Source organism: Ursus maritimus, unplaced genomic scaffold (assembly GCF_017311325.1).
Source record: "Ursus maritimus isolate PB19 unplaced genomic scaffold, ASM1731132v1 scaffold_3, whole genome shotgun sequence".
NCBI classification, from domain to species: Eukaryota; Metazoa; Chordata; class Mammalia; order Carnivora; family Ursidae; genus Ursus; species Ursus maritimus.
In genome coordinates this window covers 72955221-72971622 of record NW_024425563.1, presented here as the reverse complement: position 1 = coordinate 72971622, position 16402 = coordinate 72955221, and the positions used below count along the sequence as shown (strand labels likewise).

Sequence of the window (16402 nt, the reverse complement as noted above, 5' to 3'; positions counted from 1 at the left end):
GAGCAGCATGTGGACTGGCTCGCCGGGTCCCCTAAGCGCTGTGTGGCTGCCGCTGCCGCCGCCGCCGTCAGAGCAGCCGCTGCCGGCAGCAGGAGCCCCGCGCGGGGCCAGGAGCGGGGACGCGCCGCCGCGTCCCCTGCTTGCTGCTGGCCGCTTCTTCTCGGGAGGTGGCAGTCGCTGTTGCTGCTGAGCAGCCAGCCCGCATTTCCACGGCTGGTGGTCTGATGAGGAGTTGAGACTCTGCGCCTCCTGCTTGGACCCACATGGCTTGTTACCTGGTCATCAGTTCGAGACATCTCAGCAATGGGCACTACCGGGGCATTAAAGGAGTCTTCAGAGGGCCCCTCTGCAAGAACGGATCTCCCTCTCCGGTAACCTGCACACGCACACGCGCGCGCGCACACACACACACACACGTTCAAAATCAAGATAAACAAAAAGAGATACTGTCCTGGTACAGTGAGTGGGTGGTGGGTATCTTACCTTACCCATGAGTATATTGTGTCTGTTTTTACAATTTATTGACAGACTGTTACACAGTTAGGGGTGTGTGTTTACATGCGTATGTTCAACACAGTCATTAGCATCTGTAGTGCTATGGATGCAAATATTTACCGAATGCAGTTAACTGCAGGGCTGTGAGGGTAGCTCCTGTGTGCTATGTCAAGTTATGAATCTACTGATTTGGGCAGTGTAGAAAGTTTGAATGGCACTTTATAACCACGCTTTGTGAAGTCATCAGTTGGGCTTAGTTAAATAATACTGCCGTTACTTTATAAGAAAATAAACTTCTTCAAGATTTTACATCAAGGTACTGGCAGACGGGAAAGGTGTTGGATGCCAGCACTTGATTAAATCTAATGCTTAACTGAGTAGGTTTCTTTAAGGAACGTCAAAGAGTCCTTTGTGGAAACATGAAGTGGAGTTTGTGGTATTAGGTACAAATGTATTTACGTGCATTTAGAGTGATCACTTAGTGCACTATTCAGTTCAGCTTACTATTTGATTTATTCAAGTATTTTTTTTATAAAATAATTTTGGCCAGACTCTAGGACTTTGGTATATTATTAATTTATTAATTGGTACATGCTATAGACTAATGTTCTACAGATTCAAATGTATTTCAAAAAATATCATGACATATTAGGAAAAAAAGTTTTGGATTATTAATAAGTGACTAAGGACAAGTTTTCTAGTTTAATAGAAAAAACAGTATTTTAAGTCTGGATGATATAAAGAAAGAAAACTGAAGTTGCCTGATTTTTATTTATTTATTTTTTGTACTTTTCATCATGGTTTAATGCTCCATTAGCATGAATTATTCAAAACTGCAACATATCTTTAAAACTTTTGATTAAGTGCTATATATGATTTGTATGAGAAGTTTAAAATGAGAAAGTCCAAGTATCCAGAGATATTACTAGGACTCCTAATTATGACAAACCAGTGCCTCACGTTTTTATGCACTGTGGATGTGGGGCGTCACCCCTCCCACCCCCTCAACTACATGGTACCGAAGCAGGAGTGTTAGAATGGAATATATGGTTTATATTGGCACTTACAATTAAACTTTTAGGGTTAGAGGGGTCTTTTGGGAGTTTTAGTTGAAGAAAGCCCACATTCAATCCTTCTGAGCAGTTGGTCTGAATCCTTTCTATTTTTAAAGATTCTCAGGATTGGAGTTTCTGCAGTCTCAGCAAACCACCTTAATGTTTAAGAACACACAGTGTCAGAATCTTCCTTATAGCAAACTTAAATCTATCAAGTTTTTCTATGAGCTCATTTCATCTTGAAAACCTAGAATGTTCCACCTTTCTCCAAGGTATTAGTGTTCAACGCTTTAATAATCTCTGTGGCTGTGCTCCAAAACCCTCTTTGGTTATGGCAATCTGAATTGGGTAGTGTGTTATAGTCTATATGCCTTAACAGTTCACAGGATAAAGGAAGAATTACTTCATAGTTCCTACATTGTTCAGTTCTATTTAAGTTGCTTAGAATACAGAATTAATCTTCCAAAATCTCAAGGGCTTGTAGAGGAAATTTCTGTCACCTGGTCAGAAAGGGTCCTTCCTTCCCCTCTGTGGTCACTTATCTCCCAGAAGCCTGATGGACACCCCAGGGACGGACATATGAATGTGGTTATGACAAGACAGCCCATAACCCGCATGGCTCTGCCGGCTGACCAGGTGCTCACACTCACAGCACACTATTCTCATTCACTGCTGGGCTCATTTTTACTAAAATACTAATTCATTTACTTTTATCTAGGTGCTACACTTTGGCTCATGGGATTGTTCTCTCCAATATTTACACATTTGAGTGTACTTAAATTACACTTGCATCATTCAAAAAATATCCAAGTTAGTCTGTATATGGACTTCCTACACCTGATTTATTTTATCTTCTTTTACATTTTACTATGGAATTTGAATGACTTTTTCAAGGTTTTGGTAGTTTCACACATGAGCTAGGCAGTGTGTGAAGAACTGATGTTCATTCATTCTCCGTCACAGGCAGGTTTTTGAGACAAGTCATTGCCTTCACATTACATGACAGTTAGTCTTTCTTTCTAAATCAAAATAGTTCACTGCCTTCTGGACCCTAGACCCTTGAGCATTTAAGTAATAGTTTCCGAGTATGGATGAGTGTATGTTTGTCTTCTTTATTAATGAGTTGTGAAGCACGAAGCTAAAAACTGGGGTTATGCATCATTTCTTTTTTTTATATTGAGCAATACACACCCCCCAGTTACTTTCAGGCTGACAGACATTTATTGATTTTTTTCATCAACATAAATATGAAACTCACAGATAGAGTCATTTATTTTTTCTTAAAATACGTACCTACTCAGACAATACCTTTTTATTATTTTTTTCAAATTTTGTGCCCAGAATGTCTCGAGTTAACCTCTACATCATTGACTTGGATTATTTCCAGTCACTGAGACTCAGTTTATCTGGGACTCTGGACTGGGATACAATCATTAGTTGATTTAACTCACTCTTACTAAGGTCTGCAATACTTCAACTTTGGTTTTTACTCTTTTAATCCAAGTGTCCTTTCTATTTTAGTCCATACTTTCCTGTTTTAATAGAGCTGTTTCAAAGTACCACATAACACAATTATTGAATGAGACTATTTTGTAACTTCATTATAGAAAGGAGAAAAGCCACAATTAACCCTTTGATGTAAGGAGAATTTCTTCTGGTATATCAGAAGAAATTACATTATATATATATCTCCTTACATTATATATATCTATATCTATATATGTGTGTGTGTATGTGTGTGTGTGTGTGTGTGTGTATATATATATATATATTTATTTATTTATTTATCTTCTGATATCTATCTGGATAATAGGAATTTAGCATTTCAGTGTCTTCTGGATGTAATTCTTCACTTATTTATTTAAAGTAGTTATGTACATTTGTCATATTCAAATCACATGCCTGTAGACTCTGGACATGTTATATTAAACTGACAGCACAAAGGACATGATTATATTTATATACATTTTTATTTCAAAGGATTTCATTTAGAAAACATTGAATCATTACATGGAATTCTTATAATAGATACTTAGTGGGATACTTGAGAAATAAATAAAGCGTTTTACCCCCAAACAGTTTTCACAGATCAGCAAACTGGAAATCCTGGAGTGAAATTCAGCTCCCATCTTCAAAGTGAACACATGCAGATGTCTTGTCTGGTGCATCTCTTCTCTTTTGCAGACTGGATATTAAAAAATAACATACTGCTTTTCATTCCAATTAGAGTGTGAATAATTGATGAGATAGTTTATGTTACTTTAAATCCAGGGATAGATTAAAGAAAAGAAAAGAAAAATGATAGAGTAATACTTTGTACACCATTGAGTATTACATAATACTTAATGGTAAAAGTCTCTAATTTTAGAATGTAAATTTGCCCCCTCTCGCATTTTAGAATATTTATCCTCCACCCTATCACAATTCTGAAATAAAATGAATGATGATTTTGAGTATCCATATGATATACACATACACGTGTACCCATACCGGTCAGTACCCACACATAGGGTGCAGATACAATGTTATCAGCTCTCAAACCTAAGAAGTCACCTGTGTATTACATTGTGGAGTCTTTTACCATCAAATATGTTTACCGTAAAACTGTGTTACCATAATTGAAGTATTCATTAAGAAAACAGTCTATAGGTGAATTCATTTTTTTATGTGTGGACTTCTAAGTTCTATCACCATTTTTTAGTTCAACAAAACAAATAATATCCTCTACATAGTGCCAAAAATATGTTTGAATTTATTCTTAGTTTTTTTGTAATGACAAATGTCTCAAATTTAGATTTGAGTATGGTTTGTTACTTAATTTTTGTGTGGTTAATAGTACGACTATCATTCAGGTCACTGATTAACGAAATATTAATAATCATCATCGTTGTATATTTTATCCGTAGTGCACCTTTAGCTAATTACCACTCTTGATGCTTACGTAGAGTGGTACTTCTTACGAAGTGCTTATTCCTAAGAGTACCATAGTTAGACGTCTAGAATTACCTGTTTCTGGAGATGCCTATCATCTTCCCCCCAAAACATTGGATCTGAAGGAAATTTGGGGGATCTTCATTGAGCAACAGATCAGGGTCCTTGGATTTTGTTGTTATTTGTATTTTGTTCTGTTTAGTGGTCTTATTCTAAATTATGTGTCTGACTAAATTGCCTGATGGAAGGAGGTGGCAGACAAAGAAACCAGCATTTTAATGGACTAAAAAAAATCATATAAAGTTCCCTTTTAAAAATTAAAAACTCATATGTATAAACGAAAGAAGTTCTAGAAACAAATTACCTTGAAGGTACATCTCTTCAGAGAACTCCTTCCATGAAACAATGAGTGCAGACCCAGCCTTGTTTATCCTAATGCCTGTAGTCTTCCCTTGTGTGTGTTTTCATTATGGTTACTAAGGGCATGTTAAACACATCTAAAAATGCTTTCAAACTGATGCACTTTTCATGTGCCAAATATAATTATGAAGCTGTAGTCTCCCATAGAGAAGTCACCCCCTTCCTCTTTTGGATTCATGAATAGGCTAATACTGCCTTTCATACTGAAACTTGTAGGTATTTCCCATAAAGAAGACTCAGGTATGATTCTTACAATACATGTTTTCTTTGTTATGACAAATGTTGTATTAAGCAAGCTCCTTTTTTTCTCACTGCCTTTTCAACCCTTTATTCTTTCCCCCAACTAACTGATTTCAGGTACTTGTAGTTGGCATTTATGCTTTCAAACAGAAGTGTCAAGTTTTTAGGTCTTAAATTTGTGTTTAACTGCCTTTGGAAGGTTCCTGTGGTAAGAAGAATCAAATGAGTATTTGAGTGGTATAGTTTGTGACTTTTATTAGATTATACTACATTTATTTCCAGATTAAAATTTGATAGATCGAATCCTTTGATTTGTTTCTTTTTGACATACAGTTAAGATAACCTCTATTTTAAATTTCTGCTCCATAATTTGGAGACAAAATAAAAATAAAACATAATTGGCATTAGGTTAAATGAGGATGATATTTAACATACAACTGCAGTTGAAAGAGTAGCTATGAGATCTTTGTTGTATAATGTATATGCACGATGATACATATTTTTCATGTGGTAAGTATTAACAGAGCTTGAAATATGAGAGGTTTTAGGCTGTATTGGGAGCAAAGAGCAGGAAAAGTAATTATATTTCAAATAACTCTGGGAGGTGCATTTCAGTGTGAATTTGGTTTGTTCAAAATACACAATTGTCAGAATAATTCTTTATTATATATGCACATATCTTGTAGAAAGTAATTTGAATCAAAATTGAAGTAAAAATGCTACTTTGCTTGAAAATATCTTGGTTTTAACAAGTACGGTTTTTCAGGTAATCCATACAAAATGGCAGGTGACAGCCTTTGGTAGATAGATTTTGTGAGTCGGGTTTACTTCATGGATAAGGTGTGGAGAGAGAAATTAAGTGTTTGATATGTTTTCATGACAAAGTGTAGTATGTTGACGATAGGAATATACCAATCACCAAGTTCCACAGTCTCTCTTGCATTGGAAGCGCTTACTGAACTTGAGAAGAAATTCTGGAAAGATGAGTCACATTATACCTTAGACAATATTCTCACTTGTAACTAAGACCTTGTTCGCTTATTGAAGACAAAAAAATGCAAAAGAATATTATATAGCATTTGAAATGAAAAAGAGCTTTTAGAAATATTTACTCATGTATGATGGTACATTTCCTGAGATTGTCCCCTGATAACATGCATTGAACTAATCTCTTCTTTCATTCAAATTTGTTACCTAAAATCTCAACATATACTTTTGAAAAACTGATAATATACTTTTCCTCACAGATAAAGAGAGCTATTAGACTTCCCTATTTTTTTTCTTTCCTTCTTTGGCTGGTAGGAAACTCAGAGGCTTAACAAAGCCATGGGGACCAATATTGGCATCCAGAACAACACAATGTCCCCACCCCTGCTCATCTCCTATTTCCAGTTCAGCTTTTATTTTGATTTTATTTTACCATGGCTCTTATTCTTTTAAATTTATATTTTATTGTTTCAGTGTATAAAGTTTCTTTCAGATGACTTAGTCCTGTTGTGAACTTGTAAGTCCAGCTATAAATAAATAATAAAATGTAGACTATCTAAATATAAGGATGCCACTCAGGATTTTGTACTGGACAGCTTTGACAATGATTCATGGAATTGGGAGTATTCATTTTGTTCATTTGTAGCAAGTATAATTAGGGCTGCCAATTTTTTGCTTTGACAATTGGCAAATTTCTTTTGGCAAATTGTACTTCACTTTAGTGTGGGTGTGAGAGGCAGGATATAGTTTATTTTGAAACGGATACTGCCAGTTTGTTTTTTTCTAAACAATCTTTTCCCTCCCTCTTATTCCTCTCGCCATTGAGCCTTATTCCTTTCATTAACATGATTATCAGGGTTTTTTCCAGTATCTTTTTTGGCTTATGTGTGAAGGTTGGCATGTATGTCTAACTCCGGAGGTACAGACCCCCTGCAAATGGTGAGAATCACCCGATTCTGTCTGCTTCCCAACTGAAGCGTGCAAGTTTCTTCTCTGTTCACCATCTCTAGCTCAGAATTTAATGTTCATCTCTAGCTCAGAATTTAGAGCTTCCCCCATATCTCCATTCAGAACCTACCTACCAGTGTTCTTCCCCTGCCCACCTTCCCACAGCTATTACTCAGCCCTTCACTTGTCCCCTCTACCTCCTGAGCAACAAATACAGTCAGTACCTCCCCACACACACATATGTCCTTTCCATATCTCCATTTTGCAATGAATAATTATATTCCCTAACATTTTTCTTGGCAAGCAAGGGCTAGATGCATTTCCTCTTTGTGAATGAAATAAATATCATATTCTAAACAGAAAATAACCACTGGACCCCCTTTTTTTGGAATGAGGATGGAAGGGATGGAAATTCCACTTAGGTCTGTCCCTTCCTATTAATTTGCTTTATCTAAATGTGAAGTCAAGAGATACCCTGGTGGCCATATTAATGACATTCACATTTCTCTGAAATGTGCAGAGTCCCTGGATGGTATCTAAGAGTCTTCATGATCCAGCCCCGATCTACGTCTTTAGCTTTAACTCTGTTTTTCCACCTGATCCTATGCTGTAGCCAGACCAAACTACTCAGAGTTCTTGACTATGATGAGTGTTTCTAGACCTTTATTCCATGCACATCCTGTTCCCTCTGGCACAAATCCTCTCTTTGCCTTTGTAGCTTGCGTCATGTTTCATATATTCTTTCTGACCTACCTGAAGAGTTGGGTCCCCATGTGATTCGACCCTGAGTTCTCTACTGTGAGTCAGGCACCTCTGTTGTAGGCTGCCCTCACATCCATTGCTTACCATGATTATTACTGAACTGGAGTGGTGTCTTGGTCTCCATTTCAGGCATGGGATGTGAGATTCTTGAGGTCCTTATATCCCTAGAGCTGAGCGCTGCTTGTGGTTCATTATTGATTTCAATAGGGAACAAAAAGGATTTTGGTAGAAATTTAATTGGTGTAAATATGTTCCCTTTGGTCCTGCCGGTACCTCCATGAAGAAAACTTTTCCTTAGAGACTTTTTTCCCAAGTTAGTTTGCCAGAATCTTTGAGAATGCACAGTTCTGCTGATGGATTAAGTGGTCACTGTTTTCATGGTAATGCTTCTTGCTTTAACATCTACCAAGATCATTTGGTCAATTGCTTCAAGTATAATTTAATACTTCCTATTAACCCAAATTGCAGAGTGCTTTATTCCATGTAACCATTTCAGAACATTTTTGTTAAAGGCCACAAGAGACTGAAGATTGGCTATATATGAATAGATGAAATTTTTACATGAGTTAGTTAAGCCATATTTTTCATTGGCACATATTTAATAGCTTCTGAGAAATGAATTACAAGTTAGGAACTTGATTATTCCCTTTCTATTTAGGAGTATATAATAAGGAGAAAAAAACTGGTTCTTAGACCTTTTCTTTCTTTCTCTGTCTCTCTCTTCTTTCTACTCTCCTTTCTTCTTCCCTCCTTCTTTCCTGCCTCTTCTGCCTTCCCCTCCTCCTCCTCCTTCTTGTGTCTCCTTCTCTCTCTGTCATTTTTTCTTTCCTTTGAAAGAGAGACAGTAATTCCCTGATTGGTGGTCGCTATAATGCTTGAGAAGCACCATCCTGGAGGGCCCGCAGGTGGTTTTTGCATAAATGCCAATACTCCTATTGCTTGAACTTATTAGTCGCACATATTCCAACAACGTTTGTTAGCACTTGTTCTTTCTTGGGTCAGCTGAGATGTGGCCACTGCCCATAAGAGAAGCTTGGACTTCTTCTGAATAGTGTATTTTAGCTAAAAGAGCCAGCCCTCTACGGTGGACATACAGAGAGATAGTAATACTATCTCGGATGGAGAAATCAGATTTCTTGTATGGTCAGTTTCTTAATACAAATAAGCTTTTTAAACAGTTGTTAGCAGATATTTGATTTCTTTGCCTTATTCATAGAATATAAATATTGGAAGGGCCCTTGGCAATCTAGTTTAGGCTCCTACTATATATTTTTAAAATATATCACTATGATAGACAACAACAACTCCTCAAAGATGTTCATGTTATAATCCTCAAAACTTTCAAATCTGTATGCACATGGCAAAGGGGCTAAATTAAGGATGTTGAAAAGATTGTCCTGGATTCTGCAGGTGGGCCAAGTATAATCACAAGGGCCCTTATAAGAGGGAGGCAGCAGTGTCAGAGTCAGAGAGAGCTTTGAAGACACTATGCTGCTGGCTTCAAAGGCAGAGCAAGCGGCCACAAGTCAAGGAACGCAGGCAGCCTCTTGAAGCTCAACAAGGCAAGTAAATGTGTTCTCCCACGGAGCCTCCCGAAAACTCACAGCTCTGTTATACCTTGATTTTAGCCCAGGAAGACTTTTGACTTAATGGATTGAAAGATAATACATTTGTGTTCTTTGAGGCCAGTAAATTTGTAGTGGTTTGTTAGAACAGCCATAGTAAATTAACACAACCACTCTTAACATGGATGAACATTTCCAGGGGTGAGAAGCCTCTGCACACCAAATAGACTGATCCTCTTGTGAGACTAATGTAATTAATGCTGAGTCTCCTTCTGCCCCTACCCAGATGTCTCTGCCTCCCTCTTGCTTTTACTCACTGTTCCTCATTCTGCCCTCTGGAGAAAGAGGATAGATCTACCCCCAGGGCATGGCATCCCTTCAACCATTCAGAGACAGCTGGTGGATGGATTTTCATTGTTAAATCACGTGAAGGACTGAAACATTTGTGAGAACTAATCTTCCCTGCACATCATTGCATTGTTTTCTCATACATTAATTGAATTTTCTGCAACTCAAAGTGCTTTCTTTATTATACTTTTTAATGTAATGCAAGTTTTGAAATATACTTGTTGTTTTTATATTCTGGTAAGATGGTAAATTCAGTAAAACATTATCGTGCATTTAGAAAAACACTGTCCACACTTTCAACTACTTCCCCCAGATATTTCCCTTTTATACTGTATCCATCATCTTTATGGAAGATGAACTTAAGAACACAAAAACCAGATCATTTCAAAGGCATATCTTAAGACTATATTTCTTAGTTTCTTTAGTCTTTGATTTAGACATTCGCAAATTCCTACGGGGGGGAAGCATTACTTTTAAATAAAAAGTGATGGGACCAATTGAAGTAATAATTATAATTTCATGAAATCCCCCAAATTTTCTATGCTAGACATAGTCATAGCTAAATGGAAAGTTATTTTTTAAATTTTGTGTTGAAGAGTAACATAATACCTAAATGTCACAAATTTTAAGCATACAGCTTTTTAATGCCTCAGATGTAGATAGAGAACATTACAACTCCCTGGGAGCCCCAGATATGCCCCTTACCAAGTACCGCCTACCCCAAAGGCAGTGAATGTCCTTACACCAGATTATAAACTGCCTTATTTTTTTAAAAAATGATGTCAAAGTAAGTTTTAGTAAAGAATGCATATATTTGTAGCTCAGCTGCCAGCAAAGTGTTGAATGAAGACCCACTTTTTGGAGCGGGGTGGGTAACGACAGACTGTTTCAGCTGCTTCATTTGTCTACTACGAGTGATGGAAGCAAACTTGTTAACTATTTGAAACGAATGAACAAAAGAATCCTGATTAGGTAAGAATGAATGGATTAATGCTAATAAAACACATGGATTATATCCAGGGTGACATCTGTGAAGTATTTCATTATCTTTTCCTTAATATTCCATGTTGAAATGCAAAGATCCGACCATCATGTAGATTTAGTAATCTTTTGCAAGTGGTTAGGAATGGCTCTGTTGAGTTTTCATTATTTGAGAGGAGATGTGAATTATGTATTTAGTGGCGAGATGACAATAAATGATTCAAGGAAAGAAACCTCTAGCTTGGACTTCTCATAAAAAATGAAATTTATGTGCAAATGATGTGTAAACTTTATTACAAAAGTTGTTATAATTTCACACGCATGCACAAAGATAAAATACAAGTTTGTGTTACTATGGAAACAGGATTATTGCCAAAAGGATTACAGATAATACCCAAACAATTGCTTATTTATATTAATCAATCCTAATTTAAATGGATTTAAATATATTTAAAGAACTGACCGTATATATTCAATAAATTTAATGCTCATCTTCCAATATCCATATGCTATATGGTATGAGTTCAAGAGTTCTATCTGATGTTGCTAGAAAATCTTTGGTGACAGCCACTGATGATTTGTTTATCATCATAGAAGGGAGATTTATGAAACAGTGTTATAAAGGAAAAGTAATAAAGAGTAATAAACCTTCCTTATGTGTTCCTTCCAATTGTAGATCACTTTGCTGTGAATTTTTTTTTTTTTCAAGTCGTACTCATTTCCATTCTCATCAGGGTGGGCTCCACCCTTGAAAGTGATAGAGAAAACTAGTTCTTCCCAGGGAACAGAACAGGTGAAAAGCCATAACTAGTGAGAAATCATGATTGGCATAAAGATACTTATAAAGAGTGGCCTTGGGTGGATTTATGTAGTATAAGCATCACTTAATATGAAGATCTTAGAATTAGACTCAGTAGACACTAACCGGAATGCAATGTGTGCTCTGCTTGTGTGACAAAAATTTAGGCTTGTAAAGTTTTAAATTCTTCCATAAGTCATGAATATAAGGCTAGCCTAGGATTCGGTTTCTGATCTTGATGAGTGCCGTGCTTGGTGAAATAGGGAAAGAAACTGCAACCTCCAAATGTCTTACCTCCTTCCCTGTTTGGAAACAACTCAGTAATGTTTGACCAGTGGTTTTCAGGTTGTTGTTTTATTTTTTAAGCACTGGTGTGTATGCTTTGTTCAAAGGAAATCCTAAGAGCAAGGCAAAATCAACAGACACACAACTGCTTCTGCTAAAGGTGGGGAGCAAGTGTTGAATGGTTAAAGTGCCCTCCTCTTCCTCTGGATCTGGGCAGGGGAGCTGGTGGGAGTGTAAGACAAGGCAGGTAAGGGCCAACCAGGTAGGATCCTGTGTGCCATGTAACAAGGAAATCATCTCAGGTAAGAATGTGACTTTTAATCTCACTACAGAATTAAATACTCTGCAGTAGACATGAGAACTTCTCATTACTTTCTGTGGATTGTACCAAATAAGATAGGTAACCATGGCTTTTGTTGTTGTCATGACACACAAAACCAGAAATGATTTATAAACAAGCAGATAAAAGAGTACCAAATTTGAGTCATCATAATTCAGTTACTTGTGGAGTAAATTCATTATAATTAGGCCCTTTCTTATAAGGAGAGGAAAACTGAGAATTAACTTCACAAATATATACACAAGAATGATATGATTTGAAGTTCACCCCAAATACTCCTCTTCTCTCTCTTAGGGTAATTTGGGGTGGTCTGGCCAAATCAGAGTTTTCTTGCTCTAAAAGAATATAACATTTCCATCAAGAAAACAAAGAAAATGGAAGTTTTAAAGAATGTTTTGAATCAATTATAAAAACTCTCTTGTTAAGGAAGTTTGATCAAGGGTATTAGAGTCCATTAATATAATAACTTTGAAGGCCCAATGCAATGATCACTTCTTTAGTTCTCTGAAATGCATCCATATCCACTAAAAGATAAGTCCCTCCCAGTGCTGGTTGGTGACAAAAGTTACATGTTTTTATATTTATTTCACATTTTAAGATAAAAACTGGTTGTGTATAGGGTTTTGTTGTATTCTTTATGCATGTATTTTGTCTTGTTTTATGCATTTATCCCTCCCACCCCTGCAGTTTTAAGGTGAAAGCGTGGACATTTTCCCTTCTTGTATTCAGTGTAGAGGTGTAGCTAAGCCACGTTGATTTTAGAGTTGAACTGACCCACCCTGTTTTGACCTCCCTCTCCGGCTCTAACTAGCTGTGTGACTGCTCCACCACTTTGATGCTCAGCTTGCTCACTGAGGATATTACTGGTCTTCTAGGGCCATTGTAAGACGTGAGCGAGCCAAGGAATATCACATGCTCAGCACAGTGTCTGGCACTTAGCAAGTGTGCGGTGAAAGGCAGTTGTTGGTTACTCCTAGAGCAGTTGGCTCGTTCTGTCACAGACAGGTGTCCTTGACCCCTTAACATGTTCTCCACACTGACTGGGAACTTGGCATTTCAATATCAACTTGTTGCAACTGTTGTTCTTTTGGATGATGCTGTCAGATGGCTCTTTACTAGAGTTGTGTCTTCTTGGGAATGGAAGGAAGGGATGGAGGCCAGTTAGCTTTGTGGTGAACACAACTGTTGCAAATAGCAGCCCCATGTTTTCACAACTTTCGTAATGAAAATTCTCAGTATGCCCTACTTTCCCGATGCAGCTTTAATTCATGACAATGATACATTTTCCTGTTGTTTTTGTCAAAGCAAATTGAGTTAAGTAGATGAGTTATTGTTATGATCTTGCTGCCTTGTGGAAGGAATTTTTTTTCTCCTCTTTTATATTAGGGATAGATATTTAATCTAAAGCTGCTGTCTCTGTGCTGATAAGCATCCAGTCTCATTATTGTGTTTAAATATCTTTCTTTGCCTTTGGAAATTCTAATGAACCAATCAGGTGTTTTTTCGTCCATCACTTTCTTTTCCCAATAAAAACCTACTACAGTAATATTTGAAAGGAGGAAATACTAGGTGACTAAGGATTGCATGTGGTATACATAGATTCACATTATGAGCAAATATTAAGATATAAGATATAAACTCTTATACACATACATTCTGCTTTTGGCACACATTGAAAGTATTCAACTCATGTATATCATTGTTGCAAAAAGAATTTATGTCAGCATCTAGTCAGGATAACAGGAACCATTTGTGGCTTTTCAGAGGGTGTAGAATGCAAGGAATTCTTTACAAATGTGTTGAATAGCCTATGGGAAAAACATAGAAGGTGCTATTACCCAGAGATTAGTAATTGTAAGAAGACACTCTAGCCCCTGGGGCTGAAGGAGTAAAGGGAATGGTATTCCCTAAACCCTGGAAACCTTATTCTGGTAGTCCTGCCACTGCTGCTGCTTCTGAAAGCACCAGAGGGGTCTGCGCTGTGAGCATCTAAGAGTTTGCAGGCCTCTCTCTGCTGGCCTCCCTGTCCACATGGCTGGTGCTTGCCCTGGCTGGCTGCTGTCATATCGTGCCACTGTCGCCCAGGCCAGCAGTTGACCGGTGACTGCCACCACCACCACCGGAACCTAGGAGTGCTAAGATACCCAGGTGGCTTCAGGCAAGAAGCAGAAAAAAGAATTCCTTTTTCTAACTTCCACTCTGTCACCAGTGCTTCCCACTGGCAGACCGAACCAGAAACTGGCTGGCAAGGAGCTCTGTGGATATGCCATTGACCCGTCTCCAGCGAGTACAGGTAACCCTCAAAGAGCACAGGTTTGAACCGTCTGGCCCATGTATACACGGGTGTGCTTTGCTAAATCCAGTACAGTGCTGTAAATGTATGTTCTCTTCCTTATGATTTTCCTCACAACAATTTCTTCTCTCTGGCTCACTTTATTATAAGGATACAGTATATAATACATATACAAAATATGTGTTAATTGCCTGTGTGTGTTATCCGTAAGGCTTCTGGTCAACGGTAAACTAGGGGTTGTTACAGTTTGGGGAGTCAAAAGTTATACAGATTTTTGACTAAATGGAGTCGGCACCCCTAAGCCCTGTGTTGTTCAAGGGTCAGCTGTAGCCTTCTGGCTTCAAGTCCCAGAAGAGAGCAGGAACGGTGTGAGTAGAACTGATCCACAACAGAGAAATACCCAGCACTGCATTTACACCACATGCTCTAAGATTGCAGAACTAGGAGGGCAGAGCAGTAACTCATGAAGGAAATTGTTTTATATCTGTTATACAGAAATCCAAGGAATGGTCCAAATGCTTATGTTCCGCCCAGCCCTCATGTGTATAGTTTCCTATTGCTCTAACAAATTACCATAAACTTAGTGGCTTAAAACAACACATTTATTAGTCTTTAGCTCTGTAAGTCCCACAAAGTTCTTAATGGATTTAAATCAAGGTATAGACAGGGCTGCCTTCGTATCTGGAGGCTTTAAGGCAAAATCTGTTTCCTTGCTTCCTCCAGCTTTTAGAATTTGCCTGTGTTCCTTGGCTCATGGCTACCCATCTCCATTTTTAGAGCAAGTTCTTCTTCTGCTACCCTCTCTCTGATTCTCCGCAGCTGGAAAAAAACTCTTTGTGCTAAAGGACTCCTGTGATTAGATTGGGCCTATCTATCCAGGATCGTCTCCCCTCCTCAGGGTTCTTAGTTTTAATCATATCTGCAAAGTCCCTTTTGACATGTAAGATAGCATTTATGGGTTCTGAGAATTTGATCATGGGCATCGATGGGGGCCGTTATTCTGTTTACTGAATTTTAGGTTCATATACATCTGTAGTTATTCACTGGTTGTTCTCTCTCATAGACCTATCAAACACATAATCTCTAAAACCGAGTTAATCGTCACCTAGTGTGTTCTTCCTTGGTTAGGGACGTCATCTTCATCCAACACCGCAGGCTTGAAACTTGTGTTTTCCTTTAATCCCTCATCAGATTTTTTGTGTTTTCCTTTAATCCCTCATCAGATTGGTACTTCTGATCATTTTATTCCTAAATACTTCTCCAGTCTACCCCCGCCCTGCACCTCTTCCACCACTCCTACCTCTGTTTTTCCAAAAACAAAATGCTTCTTGATTAGCTGTGTCTGGTGTTGTATGAATTGGTGGAGCTACTGATGCAAATATGGTGCCCATGTTGTCTGCCCCAGTGGAATGTACAGTCTGGGATGGAAAACACACACTGAACAAATATATCTGCATGACAAATGGCCTAGAAGAGATCATTTCTGATCTTTGTGATTATGGTTCATTTTTCAAAAATTGGAGTTAAAAATTGTGAATATACTAGACAAAGACCATCAAGGTGGCTGATTTAAATGCAATCAATAGTGAGTACTGTTTTGTGTGTGTATATGTGTCACTTTCCTCTGATTCCAGAACATAAAGGTGAACAATAAGACTGCTAAATTATAAGTCAAAGATGGCAATTGACTTACTTGTGGTAAAATCAATCTAGAACGTCCTGTAGAGCTCATCTTCATCATTTATTTCTAAATGGGGTTACCCTGCAGATTTGAGGTCCCCAGACTAGACTTGATGGAATCAGAATGCTGCAAGGGGCCAAGGGGGAGGGAAGGTTGTGCTGTGCCCCTTAAAGAAGAGGCCCATGAGTCTGTTGTACACATTAACAGCATGAAATTATTGAACCAATGGCCACTCACCAATACTGCCTTGATTTGTAACTCAGAGGCTGAGG

The 16402-nt window shown here is 37.9% G+C and overlaps 1 protein-coding gene across 1 annotated transcript in view; it reads left to right on the top strand.

Moving 5' to 3' along the window:
* Nucleotides 1-263: 263 nt before the first annotated feature.
* Nucleotides 264-16402, top strand: part of ZNF804B (zinc finger protein 804B) — a 492006-nt gene continuing 475867 nt past the window's right edge. Inside the window, exon 1 of the mRNA XM_008686213.1 lies at nucleotides 264-371. Coding sequence (XP_008684435.1) covers nucleotides 264-371 — 108 coding nt within the window. The remainder of the gene's footprint in view (nucleotides 372-16402) is intronic.